This window comes from Daphnia pulex, chromosome 6 (assembly GCF_021134715.1).
Source record: "Daphnia pulex isolate KAP4 chromosome 6, ASM2113471v1".
NCBI classification, from domain to species: Eukaryota; Metazoa; Arthropoda; class Branchiopoda; order Diplostraca; family Daphniidae; genus Daphnia; species Daphnia pulex.
In genome coordinates, this window is record NC_060022.1 from 2,556,564 (window position 1) to 2,578,883 (window position 22,320).

At 43.0% G+C, this 22,320-nt stretch overlaps 4 protein-coding genes and 1 long non-coding RNA gene across 13 annotated transcripts; 2 read left to right on the plus strand and 3 right to left on the minus strand.

The window, feature by feature from the left end:
• Nucleotides 1-1,316: 1,316 nt before the first annotated feature.
• Nucleotides 1,317-13,055, minus strand: LOC124196325. 5 transcript variants are annotated; one of them, XM_046591300.1, is made up of 13 exons: nucleotides 12,966-13,041; nucleotides 12,130-12,191; nucleotides 9,849-10,061; nucleotides 9,125-9,465; nucleotides 8,988-9,052; nucleotides 7,763-7,957; nucleotides 7,508-7,672; nucleotides 6,553-6,663; nucleotides 6,210-6,379; nucleotides 5,966-6,101; nucleotides 4,885-5,216; nucleotides 4,382-4,618; nucleotides 1,317-4,307 (listed from the first exon to the last, which is right to left on the minus strand). In XM_046591300.1, exons 6-13 carry the CDS (start codon nucleotides 7,887-7,889, stop codon nucleotides 1,608-1,610), a joined length of 3,978 nt encoding a protein of 1,325 aa, XP_046447256.1. In that variant the 5' UTR covers nucleotides 7,890-7,957; nucleotides 8,988-9,052; nucleotides 9,125-9,465; nucleotides 9,849-10,061; nucleotides 12,130-12,191; nucleotides 12,966-13,041; the 3' UTR covers nucleotides 1,317-1,607. The 5 variants fall into 5 exon arrangements, with proteins under 5 accessions (XP_046447256.1, XP_046447253.1, XP_046447252.1 ...); XM_046591297.1 differs by having other exon boundaries at nucleotides 1,319-4,307; nucleotides 8,988-9,465; nucleotides 9,849-9,886; nucleotides 9,999-10,061; XM_046591296.1 differs by having other exon boundaries at nucleotides 1,319-4,307; nucleotides 8,988-9,465; nucleotides 9,999-10,061.
• On the plus strand, nucleotides 12,193-13,772 carry LOC124196343 (zinc finger SWIM domain-containing protein 7-like). Of its 2 annotated transcripts, none has more exons than XM_046591353.1 (3): nucleotides 12,193-12,341; nucleotides 13,273-13,374; nucleotides 13,435-13,772. In XM_046591353.1, exons 1-3 carry the CDS (start codon nucleotides 12,248-12,250, stop codon nucleotides 13,665-13,667), a joined length of 429 nt encoding a protein of 142 aa, XP_046447309.1. In that variant the 5' UTR covers nucleotides 12,193-12,247; the 3' UTR covers nucleotides 13,668-13,772. The 2 variants fall into 2 exon arrangements, with proteins under 2 accessions (XP_046447309.1, XP_046447308.1); XM_046591352.1 differs by having other exon boundaries at nucleotides 12,197-12,341; nucleotides 13,267-13,374.
• On the minus strand, nucleotides 13,745-17,762 carry LOC124196336 (A-kinase anchor protein 1, mitochondrial-like). Of its 2 annotated transcripts, XM_046591339.1 has the most exons (7): nucleotides 17,652-17,762; nucleotides 17,329-17,513; nucleotides 16,297-16,684; nucleotides 15,936-16,227; nucleotides 15,724-15,866; nucleotides 15,140-15,659; nucleotides 13,745-15,071 (listed from the first exon to the last, which is right to left on the minus strand). In XM_046591339.1, exons 3-7 carry the CDS (start codon nucleotides 16,636-16,638, stop codon nucleotides 14,860-14,862), a joined length of 1,509 nt encoding a protein of 502 aa, XP_046447295.1. In that variant the 5' UTR covers nucleotides 16,639-16,684; nucleotides 17,329-17,513; nucleotides 17,652-17,762; the 3' UTR covers nucleotides 13,745-14,859. The 2 variants fall into 2 exon arrangements, with proteins under 2 accessions (XP_046447295.1, XP_046447294.1); XM_046591338.1 differs by lacking the exon at nucleotides 17,652-17,762 and having other exon boundaries at nucleotides 15,936-16,684; nucleotides 17,329-17,491.
• On the plus strand, nucleotides 17,740-18,592 carry LOC124196345. Its single transcript, XR_006875666.1, has 2 exons — nucleotides 17,740-17,886; nucleotides 17,959-18,592. It is a non-coding gene; the product is annotated as an uncharacterized LOC124196345 (long non-coding RNA).
• On the minus strand, nucleotides 18,545-22,257 carry LOC124196335 (mediator of RNA polymerase II transcription subunit 26-like). Of its 3 annotated transcripts, none has more exons than XM_046591336.1 (7): nucleotides 22,121-22,257; nucleotides 21,207-21,281; nucleotides 20,984-21,134; nucleotides 20,425-20,900; nucleotides 20,090-20,359; nucleotides 19,624-20,031; nucleotides 18,545-19,552 (listed from the first exon to the last, which is right to left on the minus strand). In XM_046591336.1, the coding sequence occupies exons 1-7, from the start codon at nucleotides 22,199-22,201 to the stop codon at nucleotides 19,391-19,393; spliced, it is 1,623 nt and encodes a 540-aa protein (XP_046447292.1). In that variant the 5' UTR covers nucleotides 22,202-22,257; the 3' UTR covers nucleotides 18,545-19,390. The 3 variants fall into 3 exon arrangements, with proteins under 3 accessions (XP_046447292.1, XP_046447291.1, XP_046447293.1); XM_046591335.1 differs by having other exon boundaries at nucleotides 20,975-21,134; XM_046591337.1 differs by lacking the exon at nucleotides 22,121-22,257 and adding an exon at nucleotides 21,437-21,596 and having other exon boundaries at nucleotides 20,975-21,134.
• Nucleotides 22,258-22,320: the final 63 nt, after the last annotated feature.

Here is a 22,320-nt window from a genome sequence, read left to right on the forward strand (position 1 = left end):
TTTGACTGCGTTCCATTTATGATAATGACATGATCACATGACTCTCGATGAAGAGGAAACGTTCCATTTTCATTCCATCTCCTTTTTTTACAGTATATACGCCAATGCTGGTCGAGTTCACTTCAAGCCTCGGCTTTCCCGTCTTTGTTAGATCCTCTCAAGACACACATTAAAGTCCGAATGCAATAATCAGCAGCAGCAGCAGCACGGCAAATACGAGCGTCTCTTAGGAGCAGTTTGGGTGGGTGGGCGAAGAGCTGTTTGAGTGTGAGCAGCAGCTCTGGCCATTGTGGGGATAGTCCACACATACACTATATATACTTCTAATTCTCTCTGCTCTTTTGTTCTCCTTTTTAAGCTCTGTTTACCGATGGTCCGTCCGGCTCTGTGTGCGTCTACCCCGAAAAAAGCCCTACAAGTCACGAACGCATCGAACCACCTAGGTACGATCAATTGCAGACGAAAAACGAGTGTCGACTGGGTGTAAATCGTTTCATTTTTCTTTTTCGGAAGAAAGCTAGATATTATGTTATAATATCCATTCGAGATGAAATCATGGTGTCTACATCTACACCATTTTTAAGGAGAAATGGAGGATAAATTGGAGTGTTTCTTCGTAGGCTACGCGTTACGCCGACTCAGTGGAGCGTGACACTGACAAGGCGGCGCTTCCGCTGGCGTCATATGTCTTGTCAGGGATATATATATACACGCCCAAGCTTTTCGTTATGGCCAAACTCTGTATGTAGCATATATATAATATCCGCTTACTTTTAGTACGAAAAAAAATAAAAAGATAAAGAAATCAACCAGCACTCTGTCCGGCCCTTCCATTATGATACAGTAAATATTGATGTGCCATGTTACATCTTTGTGTGTACATCATTGTGTGTGTGTGTTTTTTCTTCTCAACTCCCCCTCACGTCTCTTTCTGCATGAAATCTGTCAATAGTCGACGAACCGGCAAAACGCGTCCGACCGATATGTAGAGAGATGGAAAATGTATGCAGAAGGAGCTAGGAATCTAAAAAAAAGTCAAACAAAAGCAAACAATCCAAACGAAATAAATAAAACGGGAGAGAGAAAAGAAAAAGAAAAATACATATCTACTCCCTTTCGTCTTCTGGATCTCCAATTTTCCATGGCTTATATATACGTTAAAGTCCCTTTGTGGCTGCGCGCAACATCGATCCATCCGGTGTATAGTGTATAGACCTCCCCGGAGGAGGCATTTAATCATCAAAAAAGAAAACGATTCCATCTCTCTCTCTTTCTCCATAGCTCGTCGTCTATTATAATTCTCTCCTCCATTTCTGTTTCTTCACTTTTCTCCGTAAATCTCGCGGGACTCTAATTTGAGAAGAAGAAGAAGAAAGATACGACGAAACTACAAAATACACGTGTGTACAATCAAAAGTTAAAATAATGTATATTGTTTTTTCTTGTTTTTTTTTTGTTTAGGGATGTAATGTGTGTGTGTGTGTGTGTGCGTGCTATACAGAAACGGGGAAACGGACGACAACGCCATCTCTGAGCGGGAAATGTTAGTCCATTTTTGTTCTAAAAACAACAACAAAAAATGCGTTTCAAAACGGGGAAACGGCAAATCAATAGTCTCCAATGTAGGTGGAATAGTTGCTCGAGTAGAGTCCACTATCGTAGGAATCATTAGTCCGTAACTTGCGTCCCAAGTTACTCCCGACGGAACCGCCGCCGCTAATTCCCGACCGACGACTCTGATGAGCGGCGTTGCTGCTGCTAGTGGATTTAATCGTCGACGTCGAAATGGGAGCGACGGCCGATGGCTTGTGTCCATCTTCGCCAAAAGTGTAGAAACTTTTGAGCTTGATCCCGTCGGTCGCCTGGTCGACGGCCTGCTGCTGGCTCATTCCATCATTGATGGAATAACGATCCCTTCCCGTTCCGTCCGAACCCAAACTCGACTGCGAATCGTCGTCCGTGTCGTTTTCCTCGTCGCTGGGCGGAGGCGGAGGCAGTGACTTTTTCAGGAGCTTGGCAGCGGAAGATGGAGGACGGCGCAGGGTCGATCCGGCCGACTCTGTTTCGGAGAAAGAGTCTTCCACCTTGTCCAAAAGCTTCCGCCACGTTTTCTTGATGGACAATGTCTTTTTATGATCCTTGAGCGATCCTTCGAGATGACCCATGCGAGCCTTCAGCGACAGGGCGATCTCCATGCCTTTGGATGCGCCGGAAGTGCGACTCTCTTCCCGCTCGATCTGGGCAATCCGCTCCAGGACGTTGGGTAATTTGATAGTGCCACTGGGCGACGGATGGCTCAGGATGAAATGGCCACTGTAGATCTTGCTGTCGTCGTCGTCGTTGTCGTCGTCGTCGACTGTGAGGCCCTTTTTGGCGGAAGTAGCGGTGTCGGCGGCCGCTTTACCGGAACTTCCGCCTTTCCCGTTTTTTGGCGGAAGGGTTGGCGGAGGTGTCGATTCCGTTTGGACTCCCCGGGAGCTGTAAGGAGGCGGCGGCGGCTGCTGCTTCGGCATCTTGGGATGCTGATGGACACCTGTGGGAGGTTTCAATTCTCTCGGAATGGCCGGAGCCGATGACGGACTGGCGATGGATTTGATTGGTAAAGGAGGAGGGGAATTGGGTTCGGCCAGAAGGGCTGAATGGTGACCGTAGATTCGTGAGTCGTCGTTTCCTGCCAACCGTAGGAGAATTTGGGTATTGGATGCGGAAACAATCCGGCTGGGAGGTTTTTTGGTGGTTTCCAGCGTTGCCGTTGCCCATGTTTCTGGCTTCGGTTGGTGAGTGCGGGCCGTGTAAATCTGACGGAGTGAGACGACACTTCCGGGTGGAGGTAATTCTTCCTTTTTGATCCAGTCTTCTTTATTGGCCAGACTCTCGCCGGAAGAGCCCAATCCGGATGAAGAAGAAGATGGCGAAACGGGTGCCACATTTCCAGCCGCGTTACTACTAAATTTATTAATGGTCGATTTCACCGGCTGGATGGGCCGCTCCAGCGAATCGGCGATAAAACTCTCCTGTCTTCTGAAAGGCGGCGCGGATTGCGAATCGTTGCGACGATCCAGCGTGTCCGGTTCGAATGCTTCCTCGTCTTTTACGCTGCGGATGTCATCCACCTGGATGGTCAATTTGTTCTTGAGACAGTCTTCCACTATCGTAATTTTGCTACTGGAACTGGACGTGTTGCTGCTCGAGTAAATCACTTCCGGCGGAGGTTTCTTGAATTCTTTATTGACAAAAATGCCGTCCGGCTCCTGATTGCGTCCGATCGTTTCGTAAATGTTGGCCCCGCCCCGATTGGGTTGTGCAACTATGGTCGGTTTAATTAATCGCGGAAGAGTTGGGGCTCCAGTGTCCATATTGAACAGCTGATTGCCCACTTCCATGGCCTCTTCGGCTGGCAGGACGCGGCTAAGAGATTTCATCGAAGTACATGTGCTGGATGTGTAACCGGCCGCGCTGCTGCTGTTCTCATCCGCTTCGCGCATTTCGTCATTGGTGTCCGATTGGTGTTGCTGGGCGCGCTTGGTCCAGCGAGGCGGTTTCTTTTGGTACAAATGCGGCTTGCTGTTGTTGTTGTTACTGCCGCTCCCGTAATTGGTGGCCGGCTTCCGATCCAGACTGTCCGGCTCGAAATAAGTTTTACGGTTCATTCCGGGCCCGGTGATTTTAGGCATTTTCGATTCCGCCTCGGAGACTAAATCTGAGACGGCATCGCTTTCCGCCCCGCTCTCGGCTCCTCCTCCTCCTTTGTTTAACCTCGGCGGCTGGGAACGGTCCAGCGACCGGTAAATTTCTTCAATTGACGGATTGGTGTAAATGGAAACCAGATTCATCGTCTCGGACGACAATCCAGTTGATTTCCTGCCCGGCAGTGGGCTTTTTTGAAGGAAATTGGTCCTCAATTCCATCGGATGGTAGATGTCGTCTTTGTTGTTCTCTGACAGGACGGCAGACTCGGCCGCGCCATTGTCGCCCGTCGCCGTTTTACGACCGAGTGAATTGCGCTGGAGCGAGTCGTATTTCTTTGTTGTTGGCCGCTTGAGAGTGCCGTATGAATTGCGCAAGCCTTCCGTTTCGTCAACGGTAGTAAACGGCGGCCTATTGTGAAATGAGCCACTCCGGCGCAACTCGTCGGCGTAGTGCGACAAACCCTGGTTGCTTCCCCCGTAGCCGGAATAATGGCTCAGCTCTTCCGGAATGTCAATTAAGCTGGGCATGAATCGCTTGGAAGACATTTTATCTTTGGCCACGTCAATCATCCCACGGATTCGAGTCAGGAATTCCAGCGCCGCGGGAGGCGGCGACTGCTGAGAAGTATTATTGTTAGCCGGATAAGAAATGTCAATTTTATTTTTAACAGTTAACCTCTTGAGTCACATACTTTGAGCAATTCCAGATCGAAATAAGCCGGGCTGAAGTAGAGTCGCCGGTTGGCGTCATTGGTCATCATTGGCGAATCTCTGCGGTAGTAATAGGCGGCTGCCTCGTGCCCAGCGCTGGCGTCAACAGATGAATCCCGGAAGCAATCTTCCGATTGACTACTGCTGTAACGGTAGTTATTCATGGTCGGATGAATGTTTCCGGCCGGGTTCGTGGGACGGCTGCGGCGATTTCCCTCCTAACCAACCGCAAAAAAGCAAATGACATTTTCTAATTTTTTTTTTTACGGAACACGGAAACGTTGGACGGATTTTTTTTTCTGCATTTTTGTGTGAAAGTGAAAATGAGAAACAATTTCAGATCAATTCACGCCATTATTTGTCCTGTTTGTGGTTCATATCTCAAGGAAATGCGATTGCAACCAAAACATTGACTGGGAAATTAATCGAGTTGAACAAACATACAACATTGGTACAAGGTAAATAAAGAATGAAATTGAATTACGGATCGTGATTCCATGGAGGATCGATGATGAGGTCTGACATTTAGAGACGGGTCAGAAGAGGCTGGCCGGCTGCTGGTTCTGTTAGATTGAAGCAGCGGATTGAGCCGCATGATGCCCAGTTCCTGGACAGGAGTCGAGGGCTGGGTGGATAATTTGATGTGGACATTCTCCAGCTGTCGCTTCCGGCGCCGGTAGCAAATGAAACCCACAAGTCCAGCCACGTAGAGCATACCGAGCAAAGCAGAGCTAATGCCAATGGCCAGATAATCCGCATGACGCAATCCGCTTTTTTCATCGCCACCTCCGGCACCGCGGATGGATTCCACCAAACCTTTGCATAACATTATCCAGAACGGGAATGTCGAAAAATAGTATAATGTAAGTTTCTTCACATCAATAACAACGCCATTGGGGGAAGAATACACATCCTGTCTAACATCCCCACAACTGATAAAATAATAATAACCAGATAGACGTCGTTTTGGAGGAGATTTAAGAATAGCGGGGGGGGTTTGTCTACTTGGCATCTTCCCATGCCCACTGTTATTTATTGGACCATAAACCAATCAAAACTACGATTGGGAAAAAAAAATAATCCCATGAAATTGATGTTACTGTTTTGGCAATCCAAAAAGTTTCTCGAAAAATACCGGGTACAGTGCCATCCATCGATGATGGATCAAATCACGTGAATATTTCCCCGGCTGAATAATTTTGGCTCCATTTTTTTTGTTGTTGTGTGTGTGTACAAAATCAAGTTGTTTTTATTCCAAGAACTGGATTGACCTTTATCTTAAAATAGTGTGTATCATAACCCCCTTTTTGTTTCCACCTCAAAATAATCTCAAAAAATAAAAATAAGACACACACACGCGTGATTTTGATCAAAGGGAATAATAGCCCAAAGGATCGGTAGTCTGAGATGAGTCCATTGCGTGTCTGGCTATATGCAAATCATCTTCTGAGAGAGGGGGGGGGGTAGACAGGCCGTAATGGATGAGGTTCATTGCATCACCCGAAAATCGACAAGAAGATTTTCGGTAGGGAATGAAATAAAATATTAAAAAAGAAACGAATTACCTGGACTGCCGGCAACGCGGAAGGCGATGCAGGGAGAGAAGACGCCGATGCGCGCATTGGCCGTGTCCTTGCACAGCAACTTAACCAGGACGATCCGGCCTTCCATCAGCGACCGAAGTCGCGGTTCGCCCAACCACTGAACAACAACAACAGCAACAACAAAGAATAAGAAGATACGATTTCTCTTTAAAAGATGATGTCAATGGAATGTTGTGTGTGTGTGGGATTGTTACGGTGATTTCACCTGTAAATGCGTTCGGCCGGATTCGCGAGCGAGAGCGAACGGCAGTTCCCGATCTGTCGGGATGCCAGAAGATGAATTGTCGGAAGCCATCCATCCGGAACGGGTCAAAAAATGAGATTTGGAGACGACGCAAACGGGTGAAACGACCACTTGACCTTCGGCTCGTACATCTATTGACAACAAAAAGAATAGAATAGAAAGAAAAACGGGACGTGATTTAGATCTCGTGTAAAAAAAGATCAATAACCTCGACAAGGTCGTCTGACAGCTCTCGAAAAATGCCCACGTGCGCTGGACTGATGGGTCGTATACAATAAATACACGGCAAAGCGGATTCAATTACCTGATAGGGCAATTTCAGCGTTGGGATTGATCAGTTGGCCTTGGATGGGCAGGAAGACGAAAGGCACTTTCTCCGATTGGATCCCGCTGACGTAATCGGCCAGGGCGCATTCTGCGGGTATGTGATTACACATAGGCAATGAATGATAGACGTATGTAATATACAATTAGAAATCAACCATAAAACAAAAGTCAGTCGACACTCTTCTCTCTTTTATATTGGGACAGAGAAAATCCCCCCAAAAATGTAACGGACATTGTTGCCGACCCTTTCACGGGAACTTGCGTGTATGTATAGTATCAAATTTTTTTGTTTTGTGTGTGTGTTGGAAAGGGGGGGGGAATAAAAAGGAGAGAAGCTCTGGATCAGTTGCGGTATAATTGATGCCTCATCTTACCAGATGGTTCACATGGCTACGAGGGAAAAAAATCACCAGAGCGTTAACTCATGGACGTGTAACGGGAGAGGGGAATCGAATAAAACACACACACACACTTCTGTTTTGTGTGTGTGTGCTGGATCCTCCCGCGGCTTTTAGAAATGATTCCGGAGACCCCTTCAGGCCGGAGAAGGTCAGCGAGTCGAAAAAATGGTCCATCTAGTATAAATAATCATCTAGGACCCTAGAGCTCCGTTGATAAGAAAATTGCAAAGCTCAAAGACATAAAATACAATCCGACTTTTTTTTCCCGTGTGATGATGGCCAGTTGCTGGCCATCCAACAAAATGGATCTCCTTTTCACGCCCACCACCAACAACTCCCATCCACCCCACTTTAATCATTATTAAGTGCGCATCATCTTCTTGTATCGTGACGAGGAGTCGTTAGATGTAGCAAAAACTTGATATCAAATTCCCTCCCGGTCGTCAGTTTCCCTCAACTTCTTTTTGATATAACGGCGATATTTTATTAAAAACGTAACGTAGACGACGACGAGAAAAAACAACAACTTACCGTCTATGGTGCTGACGCATTGCTTGAGGTCTTCCCGGTAGATGGGTCGGTCCATGGGGCACTGGCACTGACAGTGGCGGCCAAGTCGGGCGGCCGATAGGCTCCCATTATTGCGCTGGCCAAGAGCTGATAGACAAGCCGCAGCATTGCATTCGCCAGCGGCACCTGTACATCGATGTGTAACGAACAAGCCATCATCTTCACTGTACCACCGAAAAATACTATCTGAGATATGAATTTAAAAAGAATAAAAACCTTGGTGAGAGAAGATGTCTCCCTGCGAGTGCCGATTGATGGTCGACGGTCCAGCAGTCGTCATGATGGCCAAGGCGATTTGAAAGAAAGCCAACAGAGCGAGCCCGAAGCCAGCAGTCGAGTGCATTCTCTTGTTGTCTTCTTCTTCTTCTCTGTTGCTGGTCTTGTTTTTATTTGTTATCCCCACAAGCAGAGCTAATAACGACAAACAGTAAAACCGAAAAAAATTATACAATACAATTTTTAACTTCTAGCTAACAAAAATGATACGTCCAAGATGCGCAGAGAAATATAAATACACCGACTTCCAAATAAGGGGAAACTTTCGCGCCTCGGCGATATGATTTTTACAATCTCTCGTCTCGTCTTGAAGGGAAATTCGTTACACTTGAAGTAGCCACACCTATTTTGTTTCCGCCGTTATTATACACAAGATCTATATAATAACTTCACGCTTTTTTCTTTCAATCCTGCCATTACGTCAAGATACGGCTAGGGTAGCAATAAACTCTTAAAGGGAAAAAACAGATGATGGCTATCAGCTTTCTTCTCAAACTATCCCGGGGCACCTTTGCAACACATGATTACACATAGTTCTCCCTCTCCTTACAGTGTCGATTGTTGTTTTTCGGCCTTAGCCGACACGTTTTCTTTTTAAAATTGCAGCCGTTTTGATAAATCGACCAGAATTCACCCAAGAATATCAAGGAGGTCATTGATTCTCTTTTTAAAAAGGCGTTCAAATCGGCGAAAACGCGTCATCCCGTGCCATGTGTGTTCCTTATGGCTGGGCTGGAAAAAAAAGCGACTGTAAGGGATTTGTGTCAGTTGCCGAAAAAACCTAAATGTGGGAATACACGACCGCAACATTCTCACGAGCAACAAGTGCAGTGGCCGAAGACGTGACGACATTATTGGAATTAATTTTGTGCATGTGTTGGTTTGGCTGATCAACAGCGTGGATCGGCCTGCATGACCCAAAACACATCACACACACACAATCCGACCATCACATCTTCGTGAGATTAGAAAATTGCCTATTAGTTCTATAAAAAAAAAAAAAGTTTTCAGCGATTGATAATCGATCACGAAAAACCTAAATATCCTAAAAAGCTTCACGCCGACAACATTAAAGTAAAAATGGGAGCTCAAATAATTGAATCAATGCGGGAAATTTAAAAATGGTGTAAAAACGCGGAAGCGCTTGTTAAAAAAGGACGTTTACCTCTTGGTTTTCAAGTATCCATCAGGAGAAACACATTCACTCGGATTTTTCAGTCGATGATTTTCCTTTTAAAACCCCCCCGAAATTACAAACTGAGTTTGAACAGAACGGAACGGAGAGTCGGTTGCAGATCGTACCGAACGGTAGGCAAGTTCGAGGCCGACTGATTACGGACGATGCGTTCGGCTGAGCAGCTTCGCGGGTGCTTGCACGCGGGAAAAGAAGAGATATACGTGTAGCACTGTATAGCTAGATCCAAGAAAATGGTTGGAAGAAGAAGAACGGCTGGGTATATAGGAGGACGGCAGACAGATGGTTCCGTGATTCTTGACTCCCTTCGGGCTTTTTTTTATATTCTTTTCCTCCTTGTCGACTGACAAAACAGTTCACTGTCCGATCTTTTCCAACGTCGACGACCAAACATTTTTTTTCTTATGACACTCTGCAGATTTTTCATTAAACTTTTTTTTTCCGTTTCCTATTGAGAAAAAGAAAACAATCAATTGTCGGGAATTTAGTTCATCGTTACGCTTCATTCTTCTCTGTCAAAACAGCATTCAGGCGGCAAGAGACAAATACCTCCTTTGAGGGTTTTGTGGACTAAAACATTGCGATTACAAGAACGCGGTGGAATGAAGACAACATTTCGAAATTATTCAGAAAAAGAAATTAGTGATTTATAGCGGGTGAAACGATTACAAAAAAAATGGCCCCAGGTGTTGTTATACTCCCAATGCTCATTTCAGAACCGAGTTACTACACGTTAGCCTTATAAGATGTAACCGTAACCAACCTTGAGATCTTTACCACATTATATCTGACGTGAATTTAAAAAGAAAAAACGAATGAATGAATAGTTACCCCCGTTAGCCAAATCGTGCAGAGACCTCACAGCTATCCTACATGTTGTAATTTCTAATTACAGTTAAATCTCGGATAGAGTTTTAGGGTGAAACTGTGAAGATTTTATATAGGAAAATCTCTGTTGATAGCCATCAAGTTGGACATTACCTCGTTATCCAATTTGAGTGCTGAACGGGTTAACTGATGCGCAACTATCGCGCAGGGATCAACCTGCAACAGTAGAAAGGGATTGAATTCGTTATTGCCTGGACGATAGAAAACTGTTCCAGATCATAAACAGTTACACCTCATTCCATTGGTCACTTTTCTGTTTAAAAAATATACAAATATGAGGTTACATACACACATGTGAAAGAAATCAGATTTTCACTTGGAAAAGAGGAAGCAACGCTCACGGCACTTTTCCTTTATCGATTCACAATCCGTTAGGAACGAGAGAGAGTCATTACGGGCACACCTATTACCTCCGATCTTGAAAAGCCTACGAAAGTTTTGTGGAAAACATTTTTCGAAAAGTGAACGCCATGTTGCATTCCGTTACGGTGCAAAAGGATGTGCCATCTGTCGCTACTTCTGTTCCAGACAAAGATAGATCCTATAGCCCCCCACACAGCACAAGAATAATAATAATAGGCTTTTCTTCTTTGATGCGACTTTCAGTTTTGGCCTAGGGCAGAATAATGGATCCTCAGTATATATTCCTGGGCAGAAATTTAACGTCATTGATTCAAATCTTTTATTATTGACGACCCGTGAAATTGAAGAAGGAAAAAATTATTGCGAGAACACGACAGCGAAACAAAAATGGCTTGAGGAAGGACAATAATATTTGTGGGCTAATTCTTCCTTACACGGAAAAAAGAACAATATTTTCTTATTCGAGCTTTGTGTGTGCTATTATGTTGATTACCTGAAACCATCGTCGGAGAAGCGCCGGCGATCTTTTTATTTTCCGCATTCTGAATAAGAAAACAGAACATGTATTCCGGTTTTAGGAACACAAAATCTTGCCGAGTTCGGACACGCGTTACCTCTTAGCATAATCGAGAGATTATACCAACGCTTCTGCGCCCCAGGTGTTGAATAAACAAGCTTGACCTTCTGCTCATCATCATTCGACTTGATACGGATATACACCAGCATCTACTACTACGATGTTGGTTTAATGAATATTAACGAAGCCTTATGTATACATATGCCATCAAAGATAACATACACGCGTATCGCCCTGCCATTCATCTACAAATTAGAATTTGAGACAAGGTTTCAGACTACTGTCTTGTGAAATTCAAATTAGACAAACGAGATACTTGACGAGAGCTCAAGTGTCCCGTATGTTATACGAAAAGCTCTAATCTTTTTACGAATGATGAATAATTCAACTTTTCAACAAAAAGGGCACCAAACAACAACAACCGGGGCGATAAGTGTCCAGCCATGAAACGCACACGCAATATAACGAAAAGAAAAATTTACAATTTTTAACCTCTGAGAAGCTGTCGAAAGAAAATTTGTTAGGGCAGAGGTGGTTCTCGTATTTAGGCCCGTAAAAACGGTTATGGCAGTACACTGCCGGGAAACAACCCGAGAAAACCAACGTTCCAGGCGGTTGACCAGAAAATCATCGACTCTAAAGAAAAAAAAAAAATAAAAAAGTCCCAATGGCGGTCGGTTTTTTTTACTTTTATCACCTGGAACAAGATTTTCGATGGCGTTTGCTGTTGGCGATCTAAAGAGTGGAGGAAGATGGCTTTCTAAAGAGCTTTGCGAAATCACTAGGAATACGTAAATTGCTTGGCAGCCAAAAGCCATTCAAAGTTGAGGTACGAGATTTCTTTACATCGTTTACAGACGGCACGTTCGGTTAGTTTCGCTTTGTTATGTGATGAGAGTGACAACACGTTTCTTTACGATTTCCGCATCATGAGATCGAGTGGACTATCTGACGTTGTTATTTTGTTTAACGGTAGATGAAAGATGCTAGCCAGAAGCTACAGTGATCGTCTCGTTTCAACAAATATCGTGAGGTACGCCACATGCTATCCTGTACATCATTCTGAATTTTGAAAATCTGTCGCTGCCATTCACAAGCTCGCGACAGATGGTTAATCCAATCAATTGCTTTTCAATAGTTCAATTACCACAAAATGCCGATCGCTTTTCTCTACTTTGCATGTCAGAACCGTTATTGCTACATACATTTTACCCTTTCACATTGCATACAGTTTGTCTGGTCTTCCTTATATTACGATTTATATGATTGGCGTTACACACTCACCTTTTCATCGTTGAAGCGCAAAAATCGGGACCAAGGAAGAACGACGGTGAGCCACCTGAGGACTAAAAATACAACTACGTTAAATACGAACACATGGCTGTGTTTTTTTAACGGAAAAATGGCAAAAGAATTCGATGAGAATCGTTGGTTTAATCTGACTCTTCGAGGACTCTTGAACGAAATTGAAAAATGCTGCACAAGTAAAAAGGAAGGTCAGTAATCGAGATATCATTTACGTTTCTGAGCAGGTCCCTATCTTGGCCATAACATTTTCTAATTGCAGTTTACTGATCAAAGTCAAAACATTTTTGAATTTGAAATTCTTTCAACAATCTTAATTGTGAAACATGGGTTGTTTGTCAGGAAATCATTCCATTGCTGTTCTCCCAAGAAATTCAAACGTTTTGAATAACAAAAGACGATACATTTGCAAAGTAAAATTGTTGAAACTATAATAATTATTACTGCAGCAAGAAATAGTTCAGGAAAATTTGCAAGAAAATGTGACAATGTGCATGTTTTTTACACCATGTGTTCTTACTATGTTTTCTAAAATCAACATGAGGGATTCCCACAGAAACTTGTAGTCCCAACAACTGGAATGATTTCCTGACAAACAGTACAGTTTTGATTCACAACTTGGATTATTACATGATTTCCAAAGTTAAATCAATTTAAAATGTCTCATCTCCATAAGCCAAGATCAAATAGAAAATTTTGTGTTTAGTACACGTTTTCGAATATTAGTTACACTATTTTCACTATTGCTTTTCAAATAGATTGTAAACATAGAAATACTTTAACAATATATTTAATCATTTCAAATTGCATTTTACCTTCAGTCGAATTTCGAATGGTATCATTCCATTTGGTTTCTAATCTTAAACTTCGTCTCATTTTTAAACTTGAAGTAATGAAGTTGGAACAGAGCAGACGAAACAGAAATCGATCAAAATTTTTAAAGAATCGATAGAAACATTAAAAATCGACCCCCCTAAATCCAAACCGCTCAAAAACAATAAAAGCGGTTTTCTCGCTCGTTTTCTCAACAAGTTACGTAAAATCAGCATGAATTTAAGAGGGAATAATGTCTATATGCTATGCTCACTGATTTATCACGGGATTTCATTTCTCTAGTCACAGAAGATTTACTTGCGAGTATCCACACATTGTTTCCCATTCACTCTATCACAGCCCTAGATCTCATCGACCATCGGAGTGTATCTCTATTGACAAGTCCTTCGGGTACTAATTTATAAATTATTTACAGTGAAAACCAGGTATACGTCTGCTTTAATCCTTTAGGTAGAAAAATTTACTCTTGTCTAGGAAGTTTGGGGACGCCCTACCTCATTTGCTACACTGGATTTACTTGCACTTGCCCATCGTTCCGGCACAACTTTAACATCGAAAATCTCTGGTGTAAACATCTACTGGCGCTTCAACTAAGCCTCGCAATGGGCGTTGTTCAAGTGAAGGAAGTCTCAGAGGAAATAATGATGACTATGTTGAATGAACTAGTCATGTGTCATGAATGAAATATTTGAGCAAGACATTCTTAGAACTTTCTAATTAGAAAAGTTCCCAGAAGTCTAGTCTAAAGAATGCAAAAGAATTGCAAACCAATAAACTTCTATTTCTGACTTCTAATTGTAACACATGAGACATGAATGATTGTGAATTTAGAAAAAAAAAATTTAACTTGTAATTTTACCCATTGATCCCCTGCACACACACAAAAAAATTATACTATCAACCAAAGTCCGTTCATTGGCAGAGGAACATACACAGGATACGAGACTGTCAGGATTTAGAACGGTAAGAGAAAAGTGAAGGGCAAGCATCAGGGTTATCAATTCGGAGAAAAGAGTGGGGATTACAAGTGAGGGTTTTGAATTGTTTCTTTAAAGTTTGCTTCATACATCATCTTCCACATCGGCTAATCTCTGGTTTCTTTTTACGGTGTCTACATTTCAAGAAAAATTGAAAAGGGGAAAAAAGAGAAAACCCGAGTAAATAAACTAAGGCATACGGTTTATATTTACACACAAAAAGGAAAAAAAAAAAACAGCCAGCAGATTTCTTGGACCATCAAACATTCACGCCCTCGGAGGCACTATAGAAAAAAGCCGCACAGGTGAGGGACGGGGAAAAATGTCTAATTGGATCCAAACAAAATGTTTCCTATTCGACGATTGAAAAGTAAATTCGTTTCTCAACTTCGGGGTGCCAAAGTAGAAAAACATTGGAGGGGGGGAGACAAAAAAGAGAGCTAGAAATCACCCAGTGTTTTAGTAAGTCGTTTGGTTTGAACCGAGTTTTTGTTTTGCTTACATCTACAGACACAAAGGACAAGGGAAAAGTGGTGGAAGTTTGTAACTAGATGAACGTAAGAGGGTCGAGTGAGCAGCCCGTTCACCACAGAAAAATATAGATTCTTAAGAATCAGGACTTTTTAACAACAAAGTCTCCTCGTAAATGATGATTCAACTTGGTCCGGATTAATTATGCAACATGGGGAGGAAAAAAAAATCTGTTTCGAAATATCAAGATCCTGAACAATTGCTCGCAAGATATTAGTATAGTAATAATAATTAGTAAACCTGACGGCCGAAACCCTGAATGCATCGAAAGTGCGCTTTTTACGTAAATAAAATTAAAAAAAATATATAAATGGTTTGATGTTACGGGATTTAACATGACGTGTTCGTGTCTTTCTTCAATTTTAAGCTAATTGGAGACCAGTTGAGGTTCGACCCACTGAGCCACTCCTCGGTTGACCAGCTGCCTGTTGATGAGCGCTTCCTCCGTCGATTCCATTTGATACAGATAGACGAGCGGCAATCCTTCTAGACTGTAAGCCATTGCCTGGCCCTGGAGCATCCTGTCTCTCGTCAGACTCTCCAACTCGTCGTAAGCTTCGGTCGTCCAGCCCTCTTCTTCTGCAAATAATGTTAACAAATAATGTTTAACAACCAAAAGTTCAACACATTGGTATTATTCTATTTACCTGATGCAGGAGCGACGTTGGCCAACAGACATTCGATGGCTTGGAAGGGTAGCGACATGAAATCGGCACGAATTTGACGTAGGCACGAGGCCGGCACTCTGCTGTATCCACCGTAATCAACAAAACAAATATCTACTTCGTAATCTTCATCGGTCTCAGGGATCCTCAGCTCCAATTCTGGATCAGCCGCAGCTACTGTATTTTCAGTGGAATTGACCTCTCCTGTTACTTCCCGCTTTTCAGCATTTTCATCTGCACTCGCCAGAGACGCTGTTGGGTACACGGCAACAACTTTGGCTCTGTACCAGCCATCCATTGAAGGGGCTGCGCAGACCATACTAGGCCGAATGGGTAGGGGAAGACCCGGTGTTACGAATTCGTTGTAGCATTGTGCCATGCAAATATCGAGTCGAGCAAGTGATGGGTAAGTGGGATGAGTTATTTGTTGAAGGAAAATGTGGTTTGGCGACACAACAGCACTGATCATAACGTCGCAACTCACTTCGGGAGGAAGGAGCAACTAGATAAGAAACAAAGAATGTTGGCTACGATTCAAGAAATTGAAAAACAAGAAATAGATTTACCTGGATGGAATCGGGCAAAACAGGTTGGATGGCTGTTGTTTCTGGAGCAACATTTATCTGAGCCATAGTTATGTGGGGATAGCGTTTGATAGGGAATTTACCGCGAATCAACTCAAGGGCGGTATCAATTTCAGTTTTCGTACCTATATATTAGGAAAAACAGTAATTAGGTCGCCGTGCTAGAAGAATTTTAAACTTTAGAATATATATACCTTCAACAGCGCAAAGTTTGCAGCGCCGATCACGATCTTTGATGAGCAGACTGGCACCCGTCTTGTCCTTGATCTGATTTACAAAAGCTCCATACTTGCCGATAAGTAAGCCTACAAGGGCCTGTGGTATTTCAAATTCATAGACGAAAAGTCGTTCTGGCAAGGGCACTAGTGCGGCGGTCGGATGGTGAGGCGACAACGGTGGCGTAATCACGTCGAAACGATTCGACGCGTGGTGGTCACCATTGGTATTGGCACAATCCGAACCCCCTTTGCCACTGTCGTTTGAGCTCTGAAATGGAGCAATTAAATCGCATTTAAATATTTCCTCCTTTTCAAACTCCCTAGTAGATGAATCTACCTCGCTGTGAGAATCTGAATGCAAGTTTCCGGACAAAAAATCAGACGGACTATGGTTGGCTGAATCACGGTCAGGGATTTCGGCCTCCTCGTTGCCAAGTTGCGGCGATTCCGCGGGCTGCTGAGCCACTTTAAGTTGTTCCATAGTAGAAACAAGCTGAGAGACAGAGTTGTTCGGACAGTCGATTTCTGCTGCGGCTGCCATTGCGATAGAACTAATGTAGATACTTTTCCTTCTTTTTCGACTGGAAGTTGCACGTTGTTGGACGTACACTGCACTGAGACCAAGTGTCACTGATGCGATCGCAAAAGCGCAACACTTGAGCTTCAAGCTCCAGTCCATTCAACGATACACTAGTTTAGGAGGAAGTTGTGGTTTGCTCCAGTAACTGTAGACATAAAGAAATAAGTTCGAAAAAAAAAGAAAAAAAAAAGGATCTTATCATAAAATATGGGTTTAAGGGGAGGGGGCCCTACAGATAAAGAAACATGGCAATAAGGTTGTTTTACTCACTGAGAAAAGCACAAGTTTAATAAGCTTTAAAATTTGGCATTAACTCTTCACTTTTGCTTAAACTTCTTTCATAAACCACTCAAAATTAACCTATGCACTTTCACAGCTTCTTGAGCCTATTTAGAACACAATTGATTATTCCTGTGAAGCCACAAAAGTTTATCAGAGACATATGTCTATCAATACACAATAGATAAGTGACAAAACACGAACAGTTAAATTAAAGGACTGAATGAACTAAATGATAACTTGATAAGGTACATCAAAACCTAAATTAGCACACTTCAGGGTAGTCTAAAATTCAAAACAATTCAATTGCCATTTAAAGCAAACTTTAACTTAAAAGCAGAGACAGTAAACCCAACTTCAACTGTAATGTTGAAGTTACAATTCCTTGATTTTACACGCTTCCCACCCTGATCCATATGGAAGTTGAGAACAACGCTTAGTCACCGCAATGCTTTCCGATTGTTTTTACTAGCATATTAAATACAAAACAAACAAATTAATCAAGCTTACCTGTAGTAGAGAATAACAACTGTCGATTTTCGAAATTAACGAAGTAAGTTAATGTGACAAGCAATAGATATTCCAATTATTAACTAGAAAAGTTGGGCTGAGTAAGGAATCGTTTCACCACGCTGCCACGTGTGTACCAGTCGGCCATTAGACTGAATGATTTTGCTAGTCGAAGTGGAGTTTACCTATTAGAAAAAGCAAATAAAATTGGTTTCAACTAAATTAATATTCGAATTATTAATTAATATTAATTTTAGTAAGACGAAATATTACAAAATACTAATTTTTAAATATTAATATTAGTATTTAGTTTCTGATTTGACCTCCGTGAATTCACGTGGCGACGGTGGCACATCTAGCGTCAAAATCTGAACTACGACCAGCAATATGTATAGACGAGACGGGCCATGCGGCATTCTATTATTTACCTCGTTAGTCTACTTTCAAGACTTTTAGAGTGCCTTTCTCTCTGAATGACCAACTTTCGAAACGAGTTAGTTTAATTCCTTTCCCCAGTTCATTCAAATAGGATATTTTCAAGGAGCGAAGTCAGTTTACGTAATATACTAACTAAAAATGTTTTATACATATTATAGTATATAAAATACCTTTCAAACGGTAAATTTTTAGTTGAATTGGCATCACTGTTAACCGAGATGAATGGATGATTGACGTATATCTTTGGAGACATCTAACGAGCAATCTAAAAATTCGAACAATTCCAGACAAGATTATAATCCCCATCACTTGACAGAACTTGATGGAATGAATATAAAAAAACATTGTAAATGACCTTGGAAGATTAACAATTTTTCATTATGGGTGGTTCAAACAGAGCTTAGATGGACAGCCCCACAGGTGAGGGTCACTGGGGACGAGGATGTACCCAATTAGCTAGCATTTTTGGCCATCTTATACCTCTAGAATTGATACAAGTGTCTGTATGGAGATAATGACTATTAGGGAAAGCTTGGTACGGTTTTAGTGATACACATCAGCTTAAACCCCAGATTTGTAGACATGTAATGAAGACTAATTATTTTTGTACAAACAATCAAAAACGTGTTTATTTCTTCTGCGAAAGAACAATCAGTGACCAAGGCGTTGCAAATCTGAGACAAAGATCAACTTGAGAAAAGAGGGTAGGGGAACTGAAAATATGAGGATGCTTCGGACTGGCGATTACTATAGTGACAAAAGAAATCATAGACTGAACAAAAAGAAGAAATAATTGTAATCAGAGATGAGAATGGGAACTGAAAAACTGAAATTTGAGGAAAACATGGCAACAGCAAAGCAAACAATGAGAAAACAAAATTTTTCTCTTCCTCCAAATGTTTCTTGTTTTCAGAAATTTAGGGTCGACTACGAAGAATTCTTCCCTACCTAGGGATTATCATAATCGTAATCATACTACAAATTAAGAACGTTCACATCGTCACCGACTAGACAACACGTTTTTCTTTCTATGTCAAAATACAGCCCGCTATTGATGAACGAGAGAAGGATTTCTCTAGCTTAGCATCTGGAAAACGTCTTAGATTAATATAACATGTTTTTTTGTTTTTGTTTTCTTTTTTTTTTGTGGCATTTGTGTTTACTGCAGAGGCGGCGAGACTTCTAGGGCATTTAACCTCCTCCTTTTTCCTTTCCATCACGCTATGTATCGTCAACATCCGCACAATCGCACCGTCAAAGGGGAAAAGAAAATCACAGACGCAAGGCCTCCGGAGGGTATCAGCTCGTGTGTGCCCTTACCCATTAGAAAAAAGCGTAGTCGAAGAAAATTGCGGCGGGATTTATGATTTCCGCAAACTATCGGCTATAGCTTGGACCTTGTCAATTTTTCTCCTTTGAATGTGCGGTGGTGGCTTGCCTTTCGTTTTAGTTACTTTAATATATAATCAGCAAACAATAAATGTGCGATCAATCGGCGCCCCAAGTCGTTTCTACAATCTTTGGGAGGGAAGGAAGGGGGGAGGAGGAGAAAGAAAAAATTACACTTTGTACAGTATGGTTACTTCACAGCCTCGGATCGAATGGTATGGAGAAAAAGGAGGAATCACTCGATCACGACGTAAGGCAACAAATGGAGAGGATCTCCATGGTAGGAGGCGACCGTAACAGTCTCATGCCACTGATGGAACTCGCCGTTGATGTCACGAGAGCCATTCACGTCATCCACTGATCCGTTGTGCAGAAGATCTACATCCTCATCGGTCACCTGATTAAATAATTTAAAAAAAAAGTTAGATTTTGCACGCCGGAACACTAGCTTGGAATAATGTATGTTACTGGACGCTCTGGTACAGAAGAGTCTGTTTCTAACTCTTCTGTTTCCGGTTTAACTTCTTCTTTCCAAAGGGAGGCAACAACCGCCGGATCCAGAGGAGGTAGACGAGCGTAAATTTCCGCAACCGGGTCATTTATGGCGGGAGTAGCAGTAGTTTTAGGTTTGCTAACTACAGTACTCGTGGTCGTGATACCGTCACTACGGCGATCAGTAGAATGTGATCGGAAAAATTTATCTAAGATTTCCTGCTTTGCATCAGGCCACTGCCGGGCTTCATTCGACGGCGGCACGGTTAGAGGTTGTTGCTGATGTTGCTGCTGATGGACTGAATGAATTTCAGGTTTAACAATTAAGTTGGGCGAGCCACTTCGTCTCGCCAAATCTTCCAGTAACTCCTGGGTCGTTTTGACCTGCAAGTATTCAAATTTTGAGCTTAAAGAACGCGAACACAAATAGTATGAGATATACCTTAGAAACCCTGGCAATTGAGGCGAATTTTTCTCTGAGTACGTCGCTTGTTGGCTCCGGTTTGACGTTTACCTCTGCCTTGCTTCTTCCACGGGGAGGTCGGGAAGCTTTGGATGAAGAAGAAATGGAGCGATCCTCTCCACCACCTAAGGCGCTGTGGTTTGTCATCCGCAGCGAGTCTCCGGACCAGCTCAAGTTGCTATCACGGCTGCATTCGTCCATCCATGGCCAATCCACCCCATTACTGCCTCTCGACCGCTTTCCCGTCAGCTGTTAACCAACCAAAGTTGTTTACAAATGAAATTCTCAATCAGGAGAAATGATTGAGAGACAACCTCGAAGCCCGTCATAGTCTCTTCATCGTTGTCTCTTGTTCGCTTGATACCCCGGTGATGATTAGTTTTAGAAGGGAACTCTGACGAGTCAATCATGGGCCGACCCGGACCGGGACTGATCGCCTTTGACTTGACCACCAAGGAGGAAGGAGTAGATGGTCTAGACGAGTTAGAATGTGTTTGGGAAAGGGAGAAGCTCAAACCAGGACTGGTGCTGGTGTTGGAAGCCACAGAGTTGCTGGGACTGATGACACGTTGTTGCTGCAGCTGCAAACCGCCCGTTGACTGACTGGACTTCCGCTGCAAAGCTGGGCTGAGGGTGACACCGCGAAATGCCGGACTGGTAGGTGAGATTGCAAGGTTGTGAACCGGTCTCGGCAAAGCTGGACTAGCTGTTCGGCCCATCTCGCACAGAGCCGGACTCGAAACAGAATTTTTCACGCCCGCGACACGCAAATGGTTCACTAAAGAGGCCCCTGGCAAAGAGAAAGCAAAAAGTTGCCAACAAGTCCTCTTCAAAAGTAACATCTTTTGGCAAGCTTGAGACAACCTTGCATACCAGGTCCTTGTCCAGTTCCACCTGTGCCATTTTCTGATGGCTTTGAAACCATGTCCCTCCATCTCCTGACCAGGTCCTTAGCTCTACGGGCCAGACTGTCATTCTTGGTCTTCTTCCTCATTTCATTCACCAATCTCCCCAATCGTGTAGTCTATAATTAAAACAAGTGGTTGATTATTCTACTGGATTCATAAAGGAAGACCAAAGTCAATTGTAATCCAACCTCGAGAGCTTCTTTGGTAACAGGAGTCTTCTCGAGTAAGGATACTGCCTCCAACGCCAATGCCATATCCACAACCTGGCAGAACAGAGAATGGAACATTACAAAACAACCAACTCAGTAACATTTTATTTATAAGTAAAGAACATGCATAATAAAAGCTTTGTGAAATGAATGTTTTATGTCCATAAAATATTTTTCTGGTTAAGTAAAGAACACGTTCGACACACTACCCATATTGCCCATGGAAATGCTGGACGTCATCGTTTCCCTGGGTATAAAAATTTCGTCACATTAACATGCAATTTTGAAATTGTTATCAATGGGACGAGAACTGCTAAAAATGGAAGTTTTGTTTTTATTAATTAAAAAAGAAAATGGCTGTTTGGCAGTGGGTACGAATTAAAGCGAGGCGGCAACGTCCGTTGGCCTCGTAGCGGAGAAGAAAGGAAAAGAGGAAGGAGAACTAGAGAGAATATTTCCAGTCCTTTTGCGCTTGCCCAGACAAGTTTGCGGGTTGGGGAGGGAGGACGAGTACGCGGCCCCAGTAGCGGCCGCGTCGAGGCGCCATGGACTGGACCAAGGCTTCCTCGCGTTTTCGACGACACTTTAGGGCGCACTTAAATCGCGCTTAACACAATCTTTTTTGATTGTTTTGAGCACCATTCGAACGATCGCAACGAGAGCTGTGTCTTCGTGTTATTCCCATCGAGCTCGCTTGTATTTTTCCCCCGAAAAGTTTTTAAAAACATCGTTTTCGTGTCGTCTCCCGTTGGATGGCTCTTATCTGAGAGCAGAGTCGACAAAACGATGGGGTCGAGTAGCAGTAGCAAAGGGAGGATTTAAAGACGTTTTTCGGACTAAAGGGTGGTCGCAACAACAGTAGTGGCAACCAGTCAGCAGAGAAAACTCCTTACATGATAATCGCGGTCGAGAGCTTGCAATAATTTCTCCTTGATTTGGCTAGGCGAGTGCGGCGGCGAGGGCTGCTGCTGCATTGAGGCAACAGTCGTCAGAGAGGAGAAAAAAAATTAATCTAATGGCACTGTGTAGTTGGAATTCGAATGGAAAAAAAAAATCTGTTAAAAATGACCAGCTATCTTCAGCCAGCCCGGTT

Bases quoted from the DNA above. Each gene is read 5' to 3' on its own strand.
- LOC124196336 (XM_046591338.1), bottom strand. From the start codon at position 16,638: ATGGACTGGAGCTTGAAGCTCAAGTGTTGCGCTTTTGCGATCGCATCA. The intron at 15,867-15,935 runs GTATATATATTC...CCTAATATATAG, and splicing joins CAAACTTTGCGCTGTTGAAG to GTACGAAAACTGAAATTGAT. The intron at 15,072-15,139 runs GTAAATAGAATA...CATTATTTGCAG, and splicing joins CAACGTCGCTCCTGCATCAG to AAGAAGAGGGCTGGACGACC.
- LOC124196325 (XM_046591300.1), bottom strand. From the start codon at position 7,889: ATGCACTCGACTGCTGGCTTCGGGCTCGCTCTGTTGGCTTTCTTTCAA. The intron at 6,380-6,552 runs GTAATTGAATCC...TGTTGTCAATAG, and splicing joins CGCTGAAATTGCCCTATCAG to ATGTACGAGCCGAAGGTCAA. The intron at 5,217-5,965 runs GTAATTCGTTTC...TGTTATGCAAAG, and splicing joins CCGCGTTGCCGGCAGTCCAG to GTTTGGTGGAATCCATCCGC.
- LOC124196343 (XM_046591352.1), top strand. From the start codon at position 12,248: ATGGCAAAAGAATTCGATGAGAATCGTTGGTTTAATCTGACTCTTCGA. The intron at 12,342-13,266 runs GTCAGTAATCGA...TCATTTCTCTAG, and splicing joins CTGCACAAGTAAAAAGGAAG to TCACAGAAGATTTACTTGCG. The intron at 13,375-13,434 runs GTACTAATTTAT...TTAATCCTTTAG, and splicing joins TCTATTGACAAGTCCTTCGG to GTAGAAAAATTTACTCTTGT.
- LOC124196335 (XM_046591335.1), bottom strand. From the start codon at position 22,201: ATGCAGCAGCAGCCCTCGCCGCCGCACTCGCCTAGCCAAATCAAGGAG. The intron at 21,135-21,206 runs GTTGGATTACAA...TTTTAATTATAG, and splicing joins TTACCAAAGAAGCTCTCGAG to ACTACACGATTGGGGAGATT. The intron at 20,360-20,424 runs GTTGTCTCTCAA...GTTGGTTAACAG, and splicing joins AGACTATGACGGGCTTCGAG to CTGACGGGAAAGCGGTCGAG.